Source organism: Anarrhichthys ocellatus, unplaced genomic scaffold (genome assembly GCF_004355925.1).
Source record: "Anarrhichthys ocellatus isolate YVR2014 unplaced genomic scaffold, GSC_Weel_1.0 scaffold7, whole genome shotgun sequence".
Taxonomy (NCBI): domain Eukaryota; kingdom Metazoa; phylum Chordata; class Actinopteri; order Perciformes; family Anarhichadidae; genus Anarrhichthys; species Anarrhichthys ocellatus.
This window is the reverse complement of record NW_022280037.1, coordinates 9,393,520-9,419,074: the sequence shown is the minus strand read 5'-3', so window position 1 is coordinate 9,419,074 and position 25,555 is coordinate 9,393,520. Positions and strand designations below refer to the sequence as shown.

General features: G+C 43.2%; 1 protein-coding gene across 5 annotated transcripts in view; it reads right to left on the bottom strand.

Annotated features, from left to right (window-relative positions):
• The window catches only part of tnika (TRAF2 and NCK interacting kinase a), a 47,235-nt gene that overhangs the window by 3,449 nt on the left and 18,231 nt on the right, over positions 1–25,555 (bottom strand). The window contains exons 3-35 of one of the 5 annotated variants that reach the window (XM_031847970.1): positions 25,379–25,504; positions 23,459–23,569; positions 21,851–21,941; positions 21,206–21,336; positions 21,056–21,110; positions 20,148–20,226; positions 19,813–19,988; positions 18,528–18,594; positions 18,209–18,416; positions 17,322–17,438; positions 15,693–15,779; positions 14,299–14,499; positions 13,348–13,941; positions 10,184–10,348; positions 9,652–9,906; positions 8,975–9,081; positions 8,581–8,696; positions 7,744–7,841; positions 7,564–7,587; positions 7,241–7,249; positions 6,643–6,711; positions 5,883–5,989; positions 5,575–5,677; positions 5,254–5,394; positions 4,846–4,948; positions 4,589–4,759; positions 4,343–4,486; positions 4,024–4,158; positions 3,283–3,383; positions 3,016–3,165; positions 2,099–2,116; positions 978–1,137; positions 106–245 (exon numbers count right to left, since the gene is read on the bottom strand). In XM_031847970.1, coding sequence (XP_031703830.1) covers positions 106–245; positions 978–1,137; positions 2,099–2,116; positions 3,016–3,165; positions 3,283–3,383; positions 4,024–4,158; positions 4,343–4,486; positions 4,589–4,759; positions 4,846–4,948; positions 5,254–5,394; positions 5,575–5,677; positions 5,883–5,989; positions 6,643–6,711; positions 7,241–7,249; positions 7,564–7,587; positions 7,744–7,841; positions 8,581–8,696; positions 8,975–9,081; positions 9,652–9,906; positions 10,184–10,348; positions 13,348–13,941; positions 14,299–14,499; positions 15,693–15,779; positions 17,322–17,438; positions 18,209–18,416; positions 18,528–18,594; positions 19,813–19,988; positions 20,148–20,226; positions 21,056–21,110; positions 21,206–21,336; positions 21,851–21,941; positions 23,459–23,569; positions 25,379–25,504 — 4,359 coding nt within the window. The remainder of the gene's footprint in view (positions 1–105; positions 246–977; positions 1,138–2,098; positions 2,117–3,015; positions 3,166–3,282; positions 3,384–4,023; positions 4,159–4,342; positions 4,487–4,588; positions 4,760–4,845; positions 4,949–5,253; positions 5,395–5,574; positions 5,678–5,882; positions 5,990–6,642; positions 6,712–7,240; positions 7,250–7,563; positions 7,588–7,743; positions 7,842–8,580; positions 8,697–8,974; positions 9,082–9,651; positions 9,907–10,183; positions 10,349–13,347; positions 13,942–14,298; positions 14,500–15,692; positions 15,780–17,321; positions 17,439–18,208; positions 18,417–18,527; positions 18,595–19,812; positions 19,989–20,147; positions 20,227–21,055; positions 21,111–21,205; positions 21,337–21,850; positions 21,942–23,458; positions 23,570–25,378; positions 25,505–25,555) is intronic. The other 4 variants (XM_031847971.1, XM_031847972.1, XM_031847973.1 and 1 more) reach the window with 4 other exon arrangements.

Here is a 25,555-nt window from a genome sequence, read left to right as displayed (position 1 = left end):
TGTCACACATACTGTAAGTATACTTACTTTTTTGAGAATTATGTCTTTCTACTCAAATCATTTCCAAGCAACAGATACGATTAACTGAGAATTTTTTCTTTTTACCTTGTCGTTCCGCTCACAAAGGAATTTGAGTCTCTGGGCTCTCTTGTGCATAAAGACTCCATCCAGATGACCGGTCTCCACAGAGCGGATCTCTATGGCTTTCTCACCCCAGCCCATAATCTGATTCGAGTGGATGTAGGCTGCGGAAGAGAACACACAAAGACAAGCATAAATGACAATGGGAAAAATATTAAAATATATATCTATAACATTCAGTTCACAACTGCATGATGTATAAATACACTAATAGAACATCCAATAATCAAGAGCATACAAATACACAATGTAGAATCCAGATTCATTGGCACTAACCTAAATGATGGAAGCTTTAAGAGTGTAATACCACTGGCTGTCACATGAGGGCAGTGAAGTACTTTCCTATTGAAACAGTGCTCATACATACAGGGCATGTACAGTTTCTTTGTTGTTCTTTCGATCTCTTGGTTGCCCCCTTTCTCTTCTCTTCCCTGTTTCTTACTCCCTCACTTTCCCGTTTACACTTACATTTGATCATGTATATCCATTTTACATCTTTCTGAACAATTTTAAGCTCACTGCCCCCTCCTTCTTCTTTCTTGTTGCTTCGAAGCAGCTCCAGAAGCCTTCCTATGAAGGCTGATGTTATGAACTGATTTTTGAATCCAATTAAACCTCAAATGAACCCCCATAAGTTCAGTTCACGAGACGTTTCATCTGCACTGCAACACACTTACACAGGCACTGAAATGGGTATTAGAATATATCTATATTTTTAATTTACATCTTTGAACTGGGTGTTTCTCTATGATGTGTTCATTGCTCCAGTGTTGATAAAAATCCTCTTAAATGGGCTTAACGCACAGTATACAAATATTCATGTCGGGGGGACGTACCAACAGAGGTAGGCATCTCTCCCCACTGTAGCACCACGTCCTTGGTGATTCGCCCGTAGGTGTTGACGTAGACGCCCTCGTCCTCGTAACACAGCAGCATCTCCATTCCATCAGTTTTAGGGAGCACCACGATGGCATGGGGCGTCACCTGGCTCTGGATCTATCGCAGATACACACGCACAAACATTTCAGAGGCTTTAATTAAATCTGTCAACTTTTATCATAATCTACACTAGATTAAAATATTACTGAGGTTTCATCATGGGCATTTAATGCAATGGAATTTGGCCGGCTCTTTGGCATATATATTTGGACCGGCCTGCATACTGTAATCCTCTAAAGAGCAAGTTTGTGGACATTGACAAGGCTGCCAAATATCAGGGGCATCAGTGCATCAAAAGGTTCAGACTTTGGCTTGTCGTCCGCGAAGCCTTGCTCTGTATAATAAGTGAATGGGCAAACTATAACGCTTTTCTCAGACCTTAATTAACAGGAAAACCATCAGAAGAGTTCGGAACACACAGCCACACACACACACACACACACACACACACCTTGAATCTGTGCACTTTACCCGAAACATACCCCAGAGAATAACCCAATTATTTGTGCCAGCAGGCTCTCCTGAGGTGCGACTCAAAATCACACTTCAGGAGCCCAACAGGGGATCATATCAGTAAAATGAATGAGTGACAAGGTGATGGAAAAACTCATCTTAGCCCACAAGAGACTGCATTTACACAAGAGTTACGCAAAATTGGAACGCTCTTATCGCCATGCACTCATCTGGCAGCAATGCACTGAATGAATTTGAAGTAAGGTAATACAAATTATTCTCACAAATATTTGGAATTAGGCTTTAATTCCGCAATACCGTGTTGTGGCTCTAGCATGACCAAACATTCGCCGGTAGTAGTATACATCTTTTCAGACCATTTTGATGTCTCGTGTGGGTAAGATGAATTTATTCATGCAACCTGTTTCTAGCTAAATTGTGCATTAATCTCTACTCTAATGAACTGTACGGCACATAGACGCATTTAGTACTTTTGTGCATCCACTACGGGGATTTTACTAAAGATCTATTGATCTAGTCTAAAGGGTGGATGGCAGGATGTCACCTTCATCTGTTTGGCACACTGGAAGAGAAGTTGTTGGCAGGGAAGGAGAAAGAGAGGTAGCATGGATTAAAGAAACAATCACCTCAAGAGGAATATAACTTTCATAGTAGGTCTGCACTCACTGTGAAGCATGGACTCAATCTACAAGCTACAATTGCTTGTCTTCACATCTGTAATCAGCCGTTCATATTTACTGAAATATTGCCACAAAATCAAGAGTTTGGCTGAACTGTTTGAACTTGATTCGGGTACAAGCATGCGATTAGTGAAGCCACCACGGAACAAACTAATCTGTATGCAAGTACCAAAACCCATTTGCATTCAAGCACGCCCATGGACAACTACTGATGGTGCACCTAGCTTCCATGAGTGACTAGAATTTATAACTGACTCAATGCTGCCATGGGGAAAAGAGGTGCGCTCAAAGAATACGCTGACCTCTTGACAACAATGCTCTTTTTGGTGACCATTGTTTCCACAGGAAATTGTTATAGCAGCTGCTACTTATTGAATTTCTGCAATAAGGAGTACTTCGGTAATTTGAGCTCCATTCGGCGTACTGAGCATTGATAGTCCAATCCCAGAGCACCATATTTAGCAAACTAAGATAGTATCAGATAAAAGAGGTAAAGCACACATCAGTCTTTTACTCGCATGACAGTAAATCAATCACAAGAGTCATTTGTCAAGAAAAGTCATTGCATTACTTGAAGCAGATCCTCGAGAGACAGTGCATGAGTCACTGGTGACCTTGGCACAGGAGGAGATCAGCAGGTAAGAAGAACAAAACAAAAAATACCACTATCCCTCTCCACTGCCTTGTTGTTCTTCATTCAAATTCATTAGACCTGCGGGAAACGTGTTTACTGGAGACTTACAGAAGCTACTCGCTCAGACGAGCACAGCCTTGCACTTACATGCGAGGGGATGTAGATGTCGTAAGGGTTGCCTGAGTCCACGTCGATGACATGGAAGCCCACGCTGGAGCCGTAGATGACCTTTAACCTCTGACCTTCCTCCACCGTCAGGTCAACCAGCTGGGGACGGTGGTGCAACTCAGTGAATGACTGAGCGGAAACAGACAGGGAAGGGAGAGACGGAAGTGAATGAAGCAGGAAGAGAGAGAGTGCAAAGATGTTGAGTGGATGGTGGAGTGTGGAGTGTTAATGTTTGTGCTTCCATACCTTAAAGGCCATGAACTTGTGGTAGGGTTTCGGAGCCCAGGCATAGATTTCCACAGAGTTCTTCAGAGCAATCACCAGGAACTTAATCCTCTCATATTTGACTGGAGACAGGACATAGGAACATGAACAGCCAGACTTTTCCACGTTAGCAATCTGACCCGATGAACATAATGTATGTTAGATTTGAGTTATTACATGTAATATTTATCATAAACCCTGGTCCCACTCTCCTTACTGGTGTAAAACTCGTGCATTTGATGTGATGAAAAACATGAAGGGCAGGAGCACGGAAAAATACTTGGGTTAGTATAAACAGAATACAATTGAACTTTAATAAAAATTAAAAGAATAAAAGCCCATATTTCTGGATGTAAAGCAACTTCCTTTAACAGCAAAAACAGAAAAAAAAAAATGTATATATATATATATATATATATATATATATATAGTTGGCACAAACTTGAGTTGCTGATAGCAACGGTAAAATGCAGTTAAACAATTAAAAAAAATGTTTTTTTCTTGATGTTAGTATGGTAGCTACATAGAATACATGCCACCTGAATATAGAATATTACTCTCTTTTCCTGCTGAAAATGTCCAAGCTGGTTAGGGATTTGCGCCCATTTAAAATAAATTTCAGCTCAGGCTCAGTCAGAATCCGGCATAAATATCAGCCTTTGCACATGTAATTCCAATTAATTCCTTCATTAATGACGTACAAACACATCCACAGATCCTTACCAACTTTATAATGCACACAGCCCTCCAGCTCCCCAACTGTAATCCATCCCTGCTTCTTCTCTACTTCCGGGTCGTTGTGTAATATTCTGTTTCTCAGCCAGGACAAGTAGTAGACACGCAACTTATTCTTTTTCCCTGAGAGGGGAGGGACAAAGGCAGAGACAGAGAGAAATGAGATGGAACTTACAGGAATGAAGTCCTAAAAAAAACACAAATATATTAGAAACCTATTCAGCTGTAAACAGCACACAATAGCAGATTACCAAAAAGAAGGGTACGGGATGTGCATACAGTGTGAGTGTGTCTGTGTTCGACCTACCAGATATGGTGACGAGCACATTGAGCCCCTCCAGCACATCCATCTGTAGGAAGCGCCGTCTGGTGATCAGGTTATAGACTTTTCCCTGTCCACTTCGGTCAAGTAGCATAAGACCATTCTCTGTCCCCACCAGCAGGTTCACGCCTGAAAACACAAATAGGCACAAGAGTCAGAGACACAGAAAGACATTTGGGATAGTTCAGATGTTCTTGATTGATAAGGAAGATGAAGGATGTTTCCTCCTACCCCAGAGTGCAGCACACAGGATCTCAGAGTTGAAGCGTTTCTTGTATTTGCGGATCTCTGGTGTGTCACTGTGGGGTCGGATGTTGGTCGGGTTGACATTGACCACAGAGATCTTTCTGGCTTCATTTAGTCTGGCCTGCTCCTGCCTCTGCAGCTCATTACCAAACATGGCTGGAATAAAACAGAAGAAAAGAAAGTTGAAGAATTGATTCTTTGGACAGCTGTGCTTGCAAAAAGGTTTCCTATGCTTTGCTGACCTTCGGCTGAGTTCTCGTCGTCGTCGTTTTCACTCGGGGAGGTTTGATAGACACGTGGATCAACGAATGGGGTGAAGGACGCTTTGGACCCGCCCAGACCAAACTGTAATTAATAAGAAGTAGCCTTTATTAACATATCACTCAGAGTTGCTTGAATTTGTTAATATCTACAACTTTTGACAGATATGAAAAATCTATTATGCAATTATGTAAAAAAGGATCTTTATCTGACAAGTTCCGGTTTTATTTAAGGCCAGTTATCAAATATGAAAAGTCAGTAATACACATTTTAATAATTCATTTGCAGATTTTTTTCAGTCTAAAAATGTGAACATATTAAGACTTATTGTATTAATTTCACTATGTTTGACATACAGCACTATATCCATGAGTGTGTCTGTGTCTGACCTCAGCCATGTCGCCCAGTTCCTGCAGGGCTGAGGGGGGTGTGACTGAGGGAGACTTGCTCTGCTGCACCAGGTCAGGGAGGTTACCGTGATTCCCGAACCCATTGCTCTCGGTGTGGCCCCCTCTCCTCCTCTCCTCTGCCTGAGAGACAGAAAAAAAGAAAGTGAGAACAGAAGTGAAAGAAGAGTAAGTGGCGATAAAGAAGCCAAAATGAGCGCAGTTTGATAGTAGGTTAGAAACAAACTGTTTGTTTTCATTCCCTCCTCTGTAAATCAGTGTGGCGCGTGTGTGTGTGTGTGTGTGTGTGTGCACATTCATCACCTCTCTCATCACTAGAGTGCCGTCCTTGGAGCTATTATAGGCATCTCCCAGAGAGTCCTCTGTCAGCCCTCCATACGACTCGCCGCTGCTCTGCATTGCTGGCCTGCAACAGACACACAAGACACACGCACGGTCCCGATTATTTACAAAGCAATTCTGCCAAAACAACACTGACAAGCTGCTGGCATGGCGCATATTCCAAAGACATGCATACTTCCAACGCAAATGCATACTGACAAGTCCAGCTTGAAAAAACAAAACAAAAACACAGAGGGCGTGAACAACAAAAAACAGAGGGGACAACTTACATGATGCGGGGGATGTCGCTAACAGCGACAGTCCCATCATGGCCCACCGTCTCCCCGTCCTCATCGCTGCTCTCTGAATCTTCACTAGAGGACGAGTAGTCCGTCACCTTTATTACAATGCAAGGAGCAGAGACAGAATACAGAGCATTGGTTTAGAAACCCCTCTGTGATAAGACCGGATACTTATTAGGGTTGCATTTAAATTAGCTCCCACACTCATTTAGATAAATCTTGTTCATGTGTAATGTTTTTATAGTGGATGTATTCAAACTAAAAAGGTACTCTGTGGAGTTTTTGACTATGCAGCTATATGTATTCACCAGTGGGACCTGGTTTTGATTGTACGGGAAAGGCAGTGCAGATTCACGCTAGTCCACTCATCAGATATTCGGATCAGTAACGTACAAGGAACAGAGCACTAAGGCCAGACAGAAGAACACTGCAAGCTAGCAAACAAATGCATAAACAAGATATGCTTTGAAATATTCCATTGCAGATGATTTATGAGGAGGGTAATGCATTCAACATGCGTTTTTGACTTCAACGATACACATAATGCGTCTTTGTGAGAAATTCCAACAGTTTCATTTTACCCTTTCCTCTTCTAAAGAGGACCACAATGGAAGTAATATCTTAGCTTCCCTGTGTTTATATTCAAGGCAATAATCTATTGCGTGCCAATACTACAATCAAAATAAATATATCTATTTACTCATCAACATCATCATCATCATCATCTCTACTATAAATGTCATCGTACCTTGACTGGAGGTCTGCTGCCCTCCTCTACCCTCAATTCTCTGAGTTCCTTAGCCAATGCACTTAGGTCCTATAGAGGGGGACAGAAGAGGAGAGGAGAAAGAGACAAAGTCAGTCAGTTTGTCAGATCTGTATCATCTCTTGTAAAACCTGAGGAGTGAGAGAACAAACCACGTACAAGGACGAGGGGAGAAGAGAGGGCAAAGAGTAGGGCAAACCCCTCAGCGTCATGAACTGATTCGTTGTCACGCAAAGATCCGGACCAGGAACAAGAGTGCTCATCTGAGATCTGCTTTGTCTGCTTAGCCACACTCAAATGTTCATTGTGACTTAAGAAGCGATCACAGATCAGCACTTTTATTCGCTCACGGGCAATATATCAACTACGTGAAGACGTGCCGTCGGAGGAGAGAGAGACAGATAATCAGGCTTGACGTAGGACAGGAGTGCAGCATCCTCAGTCTGCACCCCCTCCACCAATCACCCCCATGCCAACTGGCCCGTGGTTCCCACCCCTCCCTTCTCTCCCCATCCACCCCAGTCTATGGATCAGACCAAATCATGCAGGGGGGGAGGGGCGTCATTCACGGTGTGCTTACCAGCTCCTCCTGACCAGTAACCATGACAACAGAGAAACAGGAAAAGAGATTCAGAGACTGTTCAGGTGCTTGGCAGTTACAAACACCCGCCCACAACACGCGCATGCATACACGCACACTCGTCCACATATGCTCTCTCAGGTATGTGTGTGGAAGCACACATGCACTGCCATCGGCGTTACACTCTGATATTTTGAAGTTAAAGAAACAAACGTCATCCTCTTTATATTTGAAATGAACTAACTTCACCATGCCAGGGGAAAAACAGGGGCTCTGATCGAGGCAAAGAAAAGGGGGGGGGGGGGGACTCAAGTGTCACTAACCTCATCTATGGCTTTCTTATAGCTCTGAAGAATACAAAAAGGACAAAGAGAGGAAGGCAGAGAAAGAAAGAACCAGATGAATGGCAGAAAAAAAAGGAGAAGAGGACCGTAGAACATTCCCTGAGAGGAGATTGCTGTGAATGAAAGTTAATGTGTGTGTGTCTGTGTTGTGCGACTCACTGCAGGTCTGCTGGGTCTGGCTGATTCCCGGCCCTCCTCCTGTTTGGGCTTTGCCTCCTGATTGGCTCCTGGAGGGGATCCTTCCTGCTTGGCTCGACCTATCAGAACAAGGAAGTAATTACACGTTTGACCTACATGCACCAATATGTTTAGTCAGAATCACCAAAAAATGTGGATTCAAAATCTGTCCGATATCATTTAGAAAATTGAATATAAAACGTGTATTGTCCATAACATTGGGAAAAAATACTTGTATGGGTCAAAGCACATTCATAAAATATTTTTTAAGCTATTTCGTATTTTTCTTACCCTATCTTGATACTCTTTTTTTTTTCTTTACATCTCAGCCATATTTACTGTCAACCCCATTGCAAAATGACATCCAACAAACATGAAGGAAAACCAGTCCTACCATACTTCAACCTCTCTCTCTGCCATGTGTTTGTCAAGGGGAGATCCATGCATATCTTAGATATCCCTCTGGCCTGTTGTCTGACACATCCCTGTACGCCTCTCTCTATCTCCCTCTCTTATTTCCTCTCTTCTATCTCTCCGGAGGCTGAGAGTAACAGGGCACATCAGACAGGTTGATCAGAGCAGAACTGCGACTGACATTGTCCCGCTGATAGCCTCCAAATCTCGCTGAAGCCCTGTGAGTGAATGCGAATGTTTCCGTGCTTCTTTGTCCGCATTTGCACGTATACAAGAGCAAGTACATGCGCCCGTTTTTTAATTGTTTGCATGCAAGCGTGTCTGTGTGTGTTCATTTAAGTGCGTGTCCATAAGCTTGCGAGTGTGTTTTTGTGGCTTTCAGAGTTTCGGTGCAAGTTTGTGTACCTCTCCTCTCGGCTGAGCCTCCCTGAGATGAAGGGGAGGAGGAGGATGATGAGTTGGAGGAAGTTCTTTGCAGCATGGCGTCCAGAGAGAGCTCGGAGCGCCGTAGGTCTGGGTTACTGAAACAGGTGGAAAACATTTTCACTCATATTTTAAGTTCCTTGAAATGATAAAGCATATTTATATGAAACAGATGTATGCTTTTGATATAAGTTAAGAGCGACAGCGGTCTTTGTAAAAGTACGTAGCATCATTCTCTGTAATGGCATTGAATACTGTTTTAAAATATACAATAACAAAAAAAAAACTATTTTCAAACTAGTCTGCATAAATGTGTTAAGAGGTGGATTAAAGGATTATCTAGATCATAAAGGTGCCTTCAGTGTGCTAGCTTTACCTGGTCCGTATGAGTTGAGAACCTGTGCGAGGGCCCAGACCCACTCCTCCATTAGGGGAATTCTTCCTGACCAAGGCCGGGGAGATAGAAGTGGTCCTCTGGGGGACCTGGACACACACAAAAACACACAGAAAGAGGGTCACCATCGCTGGTACTGCTTGGCTTTTAATCCCCGAGCAAGGAGTTCAACGTTTTCAGAATGTTTCATGTTTATCTTGACATTATAATAAGTTTGTGTGGTGTTTTGGTAAAACAGGTGCAGTAAACTGGGCGGCGGTGCTCTAAATACTACTTATATTTCTGGGTAATGTTCGGCTTGTAGTGTTACACCTGTCCCGGTTAACAATGCCAAAAAACAAAGGCATACAAACAACTAGAGAGGGCAACATTGTGTGCAAAGTTATACATCAATCACTTTGCAACCAAACAAATGAGGAATCATCAGCACTGAGATATGATTTGTACGGTATGGTTTAAGAGTTTATCTTAACGCTTTGATGGATGTTTATTATAATTATGTACATAAAACTAATTATAATAACTGATACAAAATTCACAACAACATATAATCGCTGTGCAGCTATAACAATAAATAAACAATTACTTTTTTAAATGTTTCTTCTACAAGAAAACCCATCATCAGAGATCGTCTTCCTTTCTGATTGTAATTCTCTGACCTTGGGTGGAAGGTCCTCCTCTCTCAGCCAGGCGGTCCTGTCCCGATCCCTGTCTCTGTCCCGTTCCTCTCTGCCTGGGATGCGCAGCGGGGGTCCGGGGGTGTCAGAAGTGGGGTCTGAGTTCTGGCGGGGCATCTCGGGCCTGGGGGAGCCCACGCTAAGGCCCTCACTCAGAGCTGAGCCAGTCTGGTCCTGCAGAGACTGAGAGCCGGACATGGAGCCGGAGTGGGTCTTCACTGGAACCAGGTGAGCCATCTGTAAGAGGGAGAGAGATAAAGAGGCGTAGGGAAGAAAATAAAAAAAATGAAGAATTGTAGGGAAACACAATGGCAAAAAAATGCATTGAGATGAAGGAAAGTAGCAATAAGGAGGGCTATAGAGAAATGAAAGAGAAAGACTGAGTTCTATGGAGGCATGAACTTTTAAAGGAAGTATTCAAGGAGCGAAGAGACATGTGATTATTGCTGTTCACAAGGAAACACACCAAACACTCACATCCCTTCCTTTTGCGCACACGTACACACACACACACCTGTGGTTCGATGGAGCGGTGGATGGGTGGGGTGCGGGCGGGCTGCATGCCCCCACTGCTGAAGGACTCGGAGCGGGGAGGGAGGGAGGGGTCGGAGATGCGGTTGGACACTTTGTGCTGCAGCGCTGGGGAGCTCTGTCTGTTCAGCTTAGATCGATCCTCCACCTGGGACAGGTGACATACCACTATCACTCACAGCCAAGCACGCGGCACAACCAATCACCACGCTTGACCCACTGTGGGTCTCGCCTCCCCATGCAACCCTACAAGCCGCCAGACAATCTTACCATCACGCTGTGGGACAACTGTGTGATTTCTCACATAAATTTATTTTATCTGTAAATCTGTTTTAATGTCCTTGAGCCATGACCAAACTGCCTCTCTGAGAAATTCAGTGGAAGTCTTTTGTTTGCAATGTTTTGGTTGTTTATCTTCTACCATTTCTCATCTTTGTTTTCGCTCTGTTTGTTGTGTACGTATATCTCCATGACCCACATACATTTGAGGAGTAAGAATGTCTGGTGGCTGTGGGGAAAGGTCAAGAATTACCCCTAATCTTCTTTAGCAGACACCACATTCAAAACCAAAATCATCCATTTGAGTATGTGCGAGGGTAGTGTGCACACATACAAACCCATGTTTGATTTTTATGTACATAAGAGCTCGAGTGACTGCTTCCACGTAACTGTGGGAGTGAGCGTCAATGCCAATGAGCACCAAATATCTGTGAGTGAGGAAGGCGGAAAGCTCTGCTTGCCAGTGTAATCAGATTATCAGATTATCTGCTGTGCAGTGAGAGAAGGCGCCGAGGAACGCTCCCAGCTGCCCGAATCACACTTTCCCCACTCTAAACAATCTACTCAACGTTTCCTGGAGGGTTGAGTCGTGGCTCAGCAGGGCATAGTGTCAATAGCCCCCAGGTAAATATCCGTGTGCAATGAGCACCATCCCCTTTGGAGGCTTGCTGTAATTCAACATGAGCTCATAATCTCATAGGGTTATTCAAGATTATGACCTGCGTCAGAACAACTATGCAACACTGTGCCATTCCTCAAATTTTTGGTAGTTGCCTGCTGGGGAGCCAACTATCGTGAGGCATATATAACATATATATATGGTGGCAGAAAACGTCTCAAATACTTTATTAGTTGTTCTCTTAGGATGAAAGGCGACTACGGATGAAGGGAAGAATTGGAGACAAATAGTAGCTAAGTACAAAGAACCAATGAAAAAATGAATATTCCGCGATTCAGGGAAGCACTGCTGTGATGCAAGTCGAGTTTAATCTGTTGATGTTTACGCGATCGAGGTTAGCATAAACATCAACTGACCTTCAAAAGATAGAGAGATTAGTATAAAAAGATCCCTTTACAGGAGAAAAAACATTTTAGGAAGTGCTGCTTAAACCTTCATTTGCGTGTATCAAATGTTTGGGTTTATCCCTCGCCGACCACCCAAAAGCTCTCTCTACCATGGCAGAAATTCCAAGAGGTTAAAACAGAGGATTAGAAAAAGTGAATTGTGGCCACAGCGGCATCTACACTAAGAAAGGACACAGAATAAGGTTAGGAAGGAGAGCAGATGGAGGACAGAGGGAATCCTCAGAGGATCCAGGTTTGTTAGAAGGATCCCACCACCACCTGGCCTGCACCCGTCACCACGCGGGAGTTGATTGAATGGTTGACTGACCTAAAAGGAAGATGGGATGAGTGGGTTTCCCCGATGACATCGACAACAATATGGCCAAGAGCAGGCTTGCCATGGTGCTTTGTGGCTCACTGGATGGTAAGGGTGACAAGGTGTGGGGTGGGTGGGTAACTAAGCTACCTATGCATCAGGGTGGTATTAGAAACTGTCCCTGGATAAAAGCATCTCTCCTCTGGATCTCAGTACCAGCAGAACATTTTTTAAGTATTAGAGAACAGCCTATAAACAAACATGTAGATTAAGAATAAAAGACACACAATTTGTAGAGAAGAACGTAGATATATTTACAGATCCTTAATGCATGTTAATGTGCCTTTGTGTATATATACACTGTATATATTATGCTCTTGTACTTCTATCTTTGTGAGGACTAATTTGATTTGAAGTGAGAACATAGATGAGGGTTAAGACTTTGTTTTAGAGTTGAGTTTAGGAGTAGGACTTGGTTAAGAGACAGTAGATGTTTTGATTTATATTTGACTACAGCCTTAAAGATTTGATTGGGAATAATTCAATTGTTATTTTTCCTTTTGTTATTTAAGTAGTATTTTGAGTTCACCATACAACCAGCAGTGGCATCAACCGGTAGTAACGGCAACACAAGGTACAACAATTAGATAAGTGTTGGAGTTCAGCATGTCGTTGTAATGGGGGTTAGGATTTTGACTCATTATTTCAGTCAGAAAATGGACGTACAAAATTGTGTGTGTGTGTGTGTGTTTGCCTATACATGTGTGCTTTATGTATATAAGGGTCTATAACTCCGCATGAACAGATTGGATACAGAGCTGGTTCTGAGATCCAAAGGGAGAGCCACACGGGGAGCAGTGGGGGGTAGACGCAGGTGAGATGTGGCGGAAATAGGAGGCGTGGTTGGGCAGGCGGAGGTGGCCATCGAAAGGTGGAGGCGATATGCCGGGCATGTTGGAAACAAGGGGGTCAGGAGAGAATGGAGGGGAAACGGTACAGATGGGCCACGAGCCTGGGGATGGGGGGGAGCTTTGTGGACAGGTCCAAGGAGAAAGGCCCAACCAAGAAGTTGGGGTGGTTAGAGAGAGGGATTGCAAGTGGTCATAGGAGCCACTTTTCATTAGTCTGACCTCAGCCAGGTTCTGTTTGAGAATGTCTGCCGGGGCAGAAACACTAAGGACCAACATAGAGGAGCTACCTTTTAATTGCCGATCAGAATGAGGGGAAAGGAAGGGATTGTTATCAGGGACTTGAAGACAACTGTTAGAGGAAGGTGAGTAGGAGTGCCTGTTTCTAGAAGAGGAGGAGTGGAGACCATTGTAAGGGAAGGATTGAGAGAGGGGGTCAGTTGGGACATCCCAGTCTGAGGGCGATGAAAGCCTCTCGTGGCTGACAGATGCCCATTTCATCCACTTGAACTCAGGTTCTATATCTACATCTATTCTACTGCAAGGTGAGTGTGACCTGCTGCAACGGGAGTCACTAACCAGTTTGACCGCAGGGATGGATACAGTATTAGATCCAGACTGAGGTCCCTGGACCTGTCCTGGCGACTGAGGATGATGTTGTAGGGCAAACTGTAGGTCTAGAGGCATTAGCCCCTGGATGGCTGACTGACTGGGGGCAGAGAGAAGCCAGTCTCTTGGCTTCTCTTTCTGAGGTCCCAGAGGATATGAGTTGGGTACTGGATTAGACTGGCTGACTGGCCCTTGATTAGAATGCTCTTTATGACTCTTGCTAGGCCCCTTACGGGGCCCTTGGCCAGGAGCCTGGCTGTTTTCCTGGATGGGCCCCGGGCTGCAGCTCCTAGAACTGAGTTTCTGAGCCCTAAACTCTCTGACCTGCTGACTTATCTCCTGCTTCAGGCCCGGATCTAGGGGCTCACCGGGGTCTAGTGAAATACGTATATTGGGGATGCGGGTGGGGAGGAGCTGGGCAACTCGGGACTGGGTTCGCCTAGGTGCCTGAGCTCTCTGTTGGCCGTGAGACCCAGGGGATGAAGCCGGTTGGTTGAATGACTGGTGGTGTTGTAGTTGGGGGCGGGGCGGGTTACTCTGAACATGCTGCTGCTGCTTCGGGACCTAAGAGTCGGAGTCAGAGGAGGGTAAGCAACAAAACACATACAAAGCAGACAACACTCTGTGATTATCGAAGTAGCAGCGTTCATTTCAAAATATCTTCAGATTCAAAAAGCAAGACCTCCCACCGGACAGCTGCTTCTAGTAAGACCTGCTGAACAAGATATTGACAACACAAGAAGGCCATCGGTTGCGTTTAGTGTACAATAGGGGTTAATTTGCTAAACATTACAAGGATACATCTCCAATACATCCATATATTTAGTGTACTACTTTCCTCAGAGCTGGTGCTTTTCCTTACTCTGCAACAATTATTTCTCAACTTGGAAATAACTCCTGTTGGCTATTGCTGAAACTTACCTCTTTGGCCCAGGCAGGCTTGTCGTTAGGATTGCTGATATCTTTGTAGTGGTAAAGCGGTTTCTTCTCTGCTTGCCTTCCCTCCTGCTGCTGTTGTTGCTGCTGCTGCTGTAGAGACACCAGGTAGGCTCTCTCCTGATGGAGCTGCCTCTGCAGCCGCTCCGCCTGCCGCTGCTCCTCTATCTGCTTACGCTTGTACTCCTGGAGGGACAGAGGGAGAGGGGGGGTATGGGAGGGAGGACAGAGGTGAGAGACAGGAAAGCAAAACAGAAAGAAACGAGGTTGGACATAGGAGGAGAGAAAGGAAGGGAGATCAAGAAGAGGGGAAAGAGGATGAGGAAGAGAAGGTAGTGAGAGACACAGATCAACAACAAAGCAGGTGAGTAATTATTGCACGGTGAGAAAATTAGCAAATGACATGCAAATAATTCTTAATACTACTACTACTAAACATGGATGGTTATCCTAAATGGGAAGCTGTCATTTGCACTAATTATCTCTGAAATGTTCTGTTTTATGGGCATAATTTGCAAATAAATTGTGTAACAAGCCTTTTTCTAATGTCAGATTCGAGCCATGCATAAACAAATACTGCAAAACAGAACAGATGAACACGAATACTGACAACTGGAAGCAGGTATATGGAACATGAACACACACCTTTCAAAATTGTTATCACAATAGTAAGGCTGATGATGGATTAAGGGACAAGGGAACTATCAGACATAAGGCATTGGCAAATCTTATGAGACAGGGGAGAGGAAAGCAGTAGTACTGAGAGGGAAGAAAAGATGGCAGTAGGGAGGGAAGAGGAAGACGTCATTTTTCGGGCCACAACACCTGCGCGTGATGTCGTTGCTGTGGCCTCTGGTGTTTAAAAGGGTTGGATCTCAAAAGGTTTCCTTAAATATATTTCTCTTCAAAAATTTGAGGTAAGGAGCAGTGGACAGATACTACAAGACATACTGTGGATTGCTTGCAGTAATAAAACACAAAACTGTAGCCCCGGATAAGACTGGGGCACGGACAGAAACCCTCTGAGGAAAACAACAATGTCCTACTTTCTCTTGGATGTTCTCACTTTGTGTGGGCCAACATGATTGGGGATGACAAAACCGTTTTCCTGCACCCTCTGGGGAGTCTTTTGAGATCCAGCCAACAAAATGGTACGGTTCATGCAATTTAACGATCAGAATAAATTCAACACAAGCATTAAGAGATAAGCAATTCATTGCTTCAGTTCCATGTTTTTCCTTAAATGTGTAGCTAACCGGTTGAGTGACTCAAACTGTGGATTCCCTCACAGCCAGTTCCTCTGTACAACATGCAGTGGGGATAGGGGGCCACACAGCACAGATGGGGAGCAGGAGTGGCATAGGGGACGCTACGGTTACCATCAGTAACGCCTGTTCTTGTAGTAGCTGCTGCTGGAGAATCTCTAACTGCCTCTGTTCCTCCTCCAGCTGTCTACGGATATACTCCTGAGCAGCGTGTCGGCACAAGGAAATAGAAATAGACCAAGAGAAAAATCAGGAAATCTGAACATCCAAACACCAACAGAGAGAGAAAGACCAAGATAAATTTAAAAAAAAAGAGATACAGAGAAGATAATCTCCTGAGGTAGCTGTGAATGAGGAGAGAAGATGAGAGTCAGAAGCCAGATGAAGCTAAGGAGACCATGTTCTCAAACAATTGTAATGCGTTACAAAGGAAGTATGACAAAGAGATGGGGGAAAAAAAACAAATATATTGAATATATCTTTCCACAACACTTGAAAAGCGTGGGAGGAGAGTAACAGAGCGATAAAAAAGGGACCAGGATAGACAAAAAAAATACACATCTGAACAGGAGTAAGTTCACAGAGAGGACGAGGGAAAGAAAGCAGACAAAGATGTATACTACTGGAGAGTACAGAACAATCAAAATACATACAAGAGCAGAATCAAAAGTAGAAAGAGAATCCCAGAAGGAGTACCAGCTTGAGAAACATACAGGGCTCATGACAAAACTTATTACATTTAGATCTCTAAGGCTAGAATCATTTCCAGTCTGACAGTATTACACTGGGACACACTACACAGTCATTGTCTTTGGGACCCAAGCTCTGATAAATTACACAAAAAATACTGAAAGCATCAAGTTTCTGTGCTATTCCCTCAATACTTTAAACGTTTATTGTGCATCTTTGACATTTGGTCTTTCCTTTATAAAAGAGTATGCAATAAATAAAGCTGGAAAGGTATTTGTTCATTAAATGATTAAGATAATGAATTTAATCTTATTGTACAATAATTTAACAGCTCGACAGTGCCTTCGGTCATTTTGGAAGATTATGAAATATCTGTTCACTAGACCTATCGGCACTGTCATACCCACAGGAGGACCAGGCATTACTGTCCAGGGTAGACTTGATTTAGTCCTCGGGGAACTCCTGCCACTATAAAACAAAAACAACTTTTGAAAAGTAAAAATCTCTTCAATTTTACTGTTTTTGAAATTCAGGTGGTCACTTTATTTGCCAACTCATAGAGAAAAATCCATCCATTTGGGTTTTATTCTTTTGCAATATTTACCGTAGTGGCAATAGACACATTTTTTGCATTAACTTATCGTTATGAAGTGAATGTTGATTATACGATGTAATGGCTATAATAATGACACCATCCAAAATTACAGCCTGGTTTTCACGATGCAATTCTGTCTGCCACCTGGTATGATCTCCCGGGAAAATAAAGGCTTGATTTACGGCACAAAGAAAGTGCCCCAACCATTGCGCAACCAAAACAGGAAGAAGGTAGCCCTTTTAGTTTCCCCGAGCCATCCCCGTCACCAAACAGTATCAAGATAAACTCTTTGAAGTTACAATCCCTTGTAGCGGTAATTTCAGTGGAACTGTGGAAAACAAAACAAGCTGGCACTAGCGCCACAAGTTGCTAAAAGTCATCATGTCACAAATTTCCGCGGGCACCATACTGTGTCTTCATGCAGCTAGTGTTTTAGTATAATATCACAGTGTATAAACCTGTTCTCTCTCCGCATGCCTCCTCTCCTCCTCTCTACGGAGCTGCTCCATTTCCTCATAGCGCCTCCTCTGTTCCCTCTCCTGCTGCTTCCTCAGCTCTCGCTCTCGCTGCTGGTGCTGTCAGGAGGACGCACGAAGCACAAGAAGAAGCACAAGAAGATTCAGGATTCACACAAATTTAACAAATCATGTCTCAGCAGAGATTGTCACACATGCTAAATCTTTGATATGCGACCTCATTTGATTATCTTTCTTTTAAGATAAATGTAATTCCTTCCACAATATGTCTTATGTGTCTTTGCTTCTTTTATCAATTATGGAAGGAATTGTATTCATAAATTCACACAGGATACAAATATACAAACATGCATTCACACTTGCACAAACACACGTGTGCATGCTCGCACGGAGAGTCACAGACATGCGCTTGGCCCCGAGTGGAGGGGTCATTTTAGTTGAGTCGAGTCATGGTGCTTAGCCGTGCGTTGGGAGGCAAACCCTTGTGGTAACCCAGAGAGAGCGCACAGATTATGGGCTAAGGATTTCCTTCTATAAACCCGCTCTCTGGAACTAAGAGAGGGACACTGGAGGAAAGGCTGTGTGTGTGTGTGCGTATCTATCTGTCTCTGTACCGCTCTCCCTCTCTACTGCAGCCTCTACCAAATGGTGAATGAAATGTGTTGTAAGTTTGAACTGCCAGAATGGGACACATTATGTTTGCAAACAGGCTTCAAGGTGTTTAAAGGACGAGCGCATGGAGAGCCAAACAAAGGGCTTCCATTGACTACTTGGTGTGTGAATTTAAATTTCGGCCATGTTTAAAAGCCGCTCTCGACAAATGCATTCCACAAGATCAAAGGTCACAGTCAAAGCATCCTCCAGCTTACCTCCTCTAGCCGCCTCCTCTGCACCTTCTGCTCCTCGATGCGTTTCTGTCTCTCGGCCAACAGTAGGCGCTTGTGCTCCTCATTCTGCTGTTGCTCCAGCTGCTGCTGCTGCTGCCGCCGCTGCGCTTCCGATCGCTCCTTGTTGGCCAGCTGGAGGCGCAGGAAGTCCCGCCTCAGGGTCGACTCTCCGGGGCCGTTGATGATGGAGCTGCGGATGGACCGGTAAGAAGACAGGGCGAGTTTGGAGTTAGTGAATACATCTCAAATGCGTGTTGGGAAAAAAAAAAACTTGGGTATATATATTTGTGAGGACACTGACCTTGGTTCACCCATTTCTCCTTCTTCGTCCTCCTCTTCACTGCCGCTGTACTCATACTCTGTCTCATCTGATCGAGAGAGAGGAGAGAGAAAGAAAACATGTTAAAGAACAAAAATCATAGAAAAGTGAGTAAGGTAATAACCAGCAGCGAGCAAAGCCATTCCACTTCTTCATTTTTCACTTGAACTACCTTTGTTCATTGCTGAACAGCTTACGATTCTTGCATTCCCAGATTCCTCACTCCTTTAAGGCACTTTCTGTTAGCCGCTTTGAATACGAGTATAAACCGTTATTTTACTGTGTGTAGCGAGGTGGAGAACATTTGCTCGGAGCTCTTTCAGGAAAACGGGGCTTAAGGCATAACGGTTGTAGAGGCAGCCCGGCTTTTCCTGAGACACACTCACGCGGACCTGTCCTCCGAATGTGACAAAGTGACAGCTGGAGAGAGCCACAGTCTGTACATGACAAGACTTTTCTATACATCATCACAACTTTCACCCTGAAGTATGCTGTCTCTTGAAGCGGTTAATGTGGATCTTACTGGTGCAGTCCTCTGCGCGAGTGTCAGTCTATCACTCAAACTGTGTGTGTTTGTCTGTCACTTTTATTTCCTGCCTCTCTGTAACGGTACATGTGCGTGACAATTTGCGTCTGTGTGTGCATCCGAAATGTGTTAGATATCATCCTTGCAGCCAGATTAGATTAATACAATGGTTTTATTTCACCGAGTTTGATCAGGATATCTTGATATATGATTTCGTCATGATATGATTCCATAAATCGTCGAGTTATGGCCAAGACCCGAATGTATGTAATTCAGTATTGTCATTTAATTTCATCTCAATCATATCTGCATTATGTTCCTTTACTTGCAGCCGTATCAGAGCTGTATGAAGGTATTGCTAACGTATAATAACTTTTCATACTGCTGCTGCTTCACATTAAAAGCACTCAACTGGCTAAACATGGGGTGCTTTTATTGTGAAACAGTCACGGAAAACATGTCTGTGTCAGTAATTTTGTACCTATTGGTTAAAGAAGTAAGTTTCAGTGCCATCTAATCCAAAGAATCATTTTGAGTATGAAGCATTATATAATACAATTTTGTGACATACAGTATCATCTTTGCAATTACTGTTTACACAGAGGAAACTTTCCTTTTAATATCTGCAAGCTGCAAGAGTCTCTCAAGAGTGACTACCTAATCAATCAGTCGCTCCACCTCCACCTAAATCTGCATGTACATTTGCATTTGAACATGTCTGTGTCACATGTTATTCCTCACCCCTCTCTCCTCTCTTCTTCTTGGTGCGGTCGATGTGGTCCTTCAGTTGGATGCGGATCTGCCTCTCGTTGGGCAGGTCTTTGATGAACGGGTGCTTGAGGAGCTGCTCTGTGCTGGGTCTCTGGCCGTGGCTCTTCACCAGACAGCTCTCTATGAACGACTGGAACTTCTTGGACCTGAAACCACACAACCACACAACCACACACACACACACACACACACACACACACACACACACACACACACCAGAGAAGTAAATGAAAAACCTGCTGTGATCGAGTGCATGTCTGAAMTGGTTATTCTGCTTTTGATAGTGCTGGACCATTTACACTCACCACTTCTTTGACTTGAGTCTGGGGGCAGGATTGCGCGGGATGAGGAAGAGAGCTCTCATTGGGTGCATATCACACAGTGCTAAAGATTCAGATATCAGGTACATAACACGGGTGAGTTAGGGTGAATGTTTCTAGCTAATTGTGATGAACACATCATGGCATATAGTCAAAGTCAGCTGGAGTTAGTTCTCATTTGATCAATATAGGCTGCCAATACTGATAACAATCTATCAGTTTCTCTCTCACACTCACACACACACACACACACACACACACACACACACACACACACACACACACACACACACACACACACGTCTTGTCTACTTGAAGAAAACCATATCCATCTCACAAATAGGCACTTGTGCATGTATGGCTATAACATTTAGTTATTTGAGTTTTTTAATATTCAAACTTTTATATATTCAAACCAAGCTAGTGGTTTAGTATTCTACTAATAAGGATACCAAGAATAAAAGACCTTTCGGATTATTTCTTTCACAGCTTTTAGTTCCTCCTACGTGGGCCATGTGACTGACAGTTTCCAGAAATTGCTGGCATCCTAATTAATGTGATTACTTTGGATTTACTACACCCATATATCATGTCCACCTAGTGAAGCACACACACTGAAATATTCTCATCTAGTTAGATTAGATGATACAGTAATTTACCGACTTTAGCTCAGTCAGACTTTCACCAGAAGTAGCTTTTTTTTTTACCAAACCAGAATAATAATAATCACAAAGAAAAGAAAAAGCATGTGAACAACCAATTTAATATCCGCTCCTTGGCCTTGCGTTGGCCTGGACAGAAAAACAAAAATGCCTCTTGATTATAGTGATCTACTGTCGTGGCACTGAGGGAAGATGTGTAGCAGAGGTGTGTGTTATTGCAGGTGTACGTACGTGGTGCTCCTTCAGCCATCTCTAGTGCTGTGATTCCCAGTGACCATAAATCACTCTGTAATGACAGAGAAGCAGTGTGTGAATACAAAGGGTGATCACAAAAAGCACCACAGACAGACACATTCAGCGGACGGGTGGTTGCTGAAGCACCTTGAAGTCGTACGTGGCTTCAGGGTTCTCGTCACAGGCGATAACCTCCGGTGCCATCCAGTAGGGCGTCCCGATAAACGTGTTCCTCCTTCCTACTGTTCTGTCCAACTGGGCTGACACACCAAAGTCCACTACGGAGCAAATAAACACAAAAAAACATCATACTTCAGGACATAGTCTGCAGTCTACTTCAACCTTTGTTTTTGTTTTTTGTTGTTTTTCCTTTGTGCGTGTGTGTGTGTGTGTGAGAGTGTGTGTGAGTGTGCTGACACCAATGGGGCTTTTCTGAATTCCATAATGGAATCTAAACAGGAACGAATTGCCCAACCTGCAATAGCTTGCCCAATTCACAAACACACACACACACACACACACGCTTTATAATCCCCTTTAGGGGGAAAGAGAGAGAGAGAGAGAGAGAGAGAGAGAGCGAGAGAGTCCCTTCTTCAACAATCTGCACCATGAACAGTGGCAGAGCTACAGAGAGATGAGTAAGCTGGTGTTCAGCATAAAAGAAGAAAGAAAAGCCTCACACACACACACGTGCACACACTTGTACACACCTCTGATCCATCTGAAATGCTATCCTCCTGCCCTCCCAATCCTAAAGCCATTTTGTCAAGTGGGGTTAGATGACAGACTGACCTAGTTTGACCTCTGCGTTCTCAGTCAGCAGGACGTTCTGTCCCTTGATGTCTCTGTGGATGACCTTGTGCTGATGGAGATGAGTCAGACCCTGCAGACAGCGACACGGTGGAGGAACACCAAGTCATGATTATTGTTATTATTATTATTATTATCATTAAAACCTCAAGGGCTTATTTACAAAAGGAAGGAAGTGTCTTTCAGCCACTTCATAAAAAGACTTGTGCCTACAGAGACAAGTCTTATTATTAGTTTTAGCTGTCTTAGAAGTAGTAAATGTAGTAAATGACATTGATTTTGGAGCAACATACACCACCTGAAGTTCATTATTTCTAGCAAAGCCTGTCTGTACATGTTTTATTGTTTTGTCAGGAAAAGCAACGAACCAACTATTCAATGTACAGACAGAATATACGTTAAATACCATTGTGATATACATGTCTCAATCAACATATATAGGATCTTTGGTGCATAGAATCCGAGCAAAATTGTGAATGTGACAGGTAGTCATGCTTGGAAAGTTTAATAATTCGTATTTTAGTGAAGGCTCTTGTATTTACTGTAATAAACATTAAAATAAATGATAGACAATTGGCAGGGTAAAAATGCTAAAAGAATTTAAAAAGAAGAAGAAGACAAAACCCACAGTAAAAGACAGACAAAGGGAAAGAAGACACAGAGACAAAATGTAAGTGGACAAAGGCACACAGAAAGAAACAAGACCAAATCACAGCAGGAAGAGAGGAAGCAGAGAGCACGAAATAAGATGCCAGATGAGGGATGAAGAAAGAAATAAAAGTGGATGAAAGGAAATCATTGTTGCTTCAGTTCACAGCAGCACTGCGTATGACTGACTCTGTCTGAGGCTTTAGCCCTCAGCATGAAAAACACACAATAACAGATAGTAGAGATAAGATGTTGGGGGGAATGAGTATGATTTTCCAAAGAACAATTTCAATGCGTTGCTTTTACATCACTCCAAAACACAGATACCATGGAACACAAACAACTGGTGATTGCCATCGGTCAAAGAATCGGTCAATTAATAAAATACTGATGAACTGGCAATACTATGAAGAGAAAATTATTATCAAGCCTCTTTTTAAAACTGTTAATCACTGCACATGGAGCCTGTGAAGATGTGAAAACTGATAAAATATGAATGATTGCACATTTCTTGCCTCGAATGTTTTCAGAAACATATTTTAGTGTAATCTTCAGGTGTAAAATGAGAAAGTATGCTCCATCCAGTGGGCGTTGCTTGATTTAAATAAATAAAATGTACATTTGAGATAATCCGTTGTCAGAGGTAATTCTGATCTTAGTCTCAGACCACTGCTCAATTTTGCCAAAATGTCTACCATTTGAGAACGTTATTTGTTATAAATCATGTCCAATCATTTTTAAAGATCAACTAATGAACTGTTACTACCGTATACTTTCTTGTAATCAGCAAATATAAATCAACACACAGCTCCCACAGTCTTATTCATGCTTTCAGAAGGAAAACGTCATCAAGGACCTCTCTCAGTTTCCTCAGCATCACGTATACTAATTGCTTACTCGTGGAGGATGTTGAAACAATGACTCAGCAACATGGCCACTTACCCTGAGAATCTCTCGGCAGATGTAAGCGGTCCACTCCTCTTTCAGAGAGTTGCCCTTGGTGTTCTTGATCAAGTCCGTCACTGAGCCGGCTCCACAGAATTCCATGACCAGCTAAACACATACAAGGTTGATTATTGACTGTTCTGCAAAAGAGAGCAATCTGCCCTGGGATCTGCTCCAAACAAGCCAGCAACTCCCATAAAGCAACTTATTGAGATAACCAGGGAGCTAGTAAAACATCTCACTTGTTTATTCATGTAAGTACAGGACTTTGTGCATATGTTTTCCAGATAGATTTATCTTTTTTCGCCTTGTGCCCCGTCATACTAGAGCCTGACAGATACATCGACCGACCGACACTATGAAACTGTTGAAAATGTTTTTTTGTGTTTTTATTGTTTAATTGAGTAAATATCACTGCTTAAAACTTACTAATTCTTACATCAACCATCATTGTCATCTTTAAAAGCGGAGCTGCATTACTGATTAGTCTGCCAATTGTGTTCTTGAGTCATTGATTCATTGTTTGGTCTCTAAAACATCAGAAAGAAGTGAAAAATGTCGATGAATACCTGTGGAAAATCACTTGAATCATTGCAGCTCTATTTGAAAATCTTAATCTGTACATCTGTAATCTTAACTGAGACATATCTTTATAAAAAAAAAATTCTGTTATTGGATTTTTGTATTAATCCCAAGTACTGATAGTGTTATCAGCCTCAAACATCTAGTATCCTTCAGGCTCTTAAGTACCAAAGGTCACGCTGAAAATCTCTTGGATGTATTCATTTTTATAGACCGCTACTGACGCATGTGCACAGAATAAAAAGTGCTTTCTTTGTTCAACATGATGCACATTATAAGGAATACACAGAACCCATAATCACATTACTGTAATAGCATTACTAATACAGAGAGCGACACACATGAAGGCAGCCATGTCACAGACTCTTTCTCTGTCACTTCTTACAGTCACACACCCCACAGCGACCACAGAAAACTGCTGCATAAACTGACTCAACAGGGTCACGAGATCGCATGAATGAAGCAAGTCGTGAATCTCTTGACCCAAACACAATGTGCCCATTCTGTCCACCCCCTTTCCTCTCTCCATCCTGAGCTGCCTCATGCCTTCTCCTCTCCTGTCTTATTACATTGGAGGAGATTTGCCAGCAAAATTTCAGCTGGTCAGTTGTGGCCCTGCTTCAAGCTTCTCCCATCATCACTCTAGATAACAGGAAGTCGGCGAGTAATGGCCGACCACTCTTATCCAGGCCGTGCATGTGTACTCAGACACGCAAAGACAAAAGTAACACACTCATATATATGCATAATCATAAGGGGACATATGTCAAAGTGAACAGACATACAGCTTGTGCACTGACTAACACACACACACACACACACACACACACACACACACAGCAGCTGTTGAGTCAGGAGGAATTATGCAGGCAGTAGATCTGGCCGCTCTGTGTATATGCATATGTGTGTGTGTGTCCTCCCATTGTTGTGTGATGAATGCTACAGGATCAGAGAAGAGAGAGCTCCCTTGGATCGCGTTAACACATGATTTATTGCAGTAGCCAGTCAGCCACACAATAATTCATTTCACTCTCTCTCTCACACACATACACACACACACACACGTTAAGTATATATACATATTACAATGCGCATAAACCTGCAGTCACTGCATGCATGAACAAACTACACACTCACTTCTTTCACATAAATGTAACAGTGAACAATGGAAAGTCCCTTCTTTCTGCTCTGCGGCTCTCTACGAGACTACAGACGTCGACACTTTCACACACAAACGGGAAAATAAGCATGTGCAAACACGCAAACGCTTAGAGTTGCAAAAATGCAGGAAAAGTAAAATCAAACATGCACAAACAAACACAGATAATGGCTTACCCATAGCTGGTCATCTATGCCATGGGGGTTTTTCTTGATGAACGCTCCATAGTAGGTGGCGATGTTCCGATGGTGACTGTACTTCTTCAGCATGTTAATTTCAGCTTTAATCTCCTCTTCCTCATCCTGGCACACACACACACACACACACACACACACACACACACACACACACAC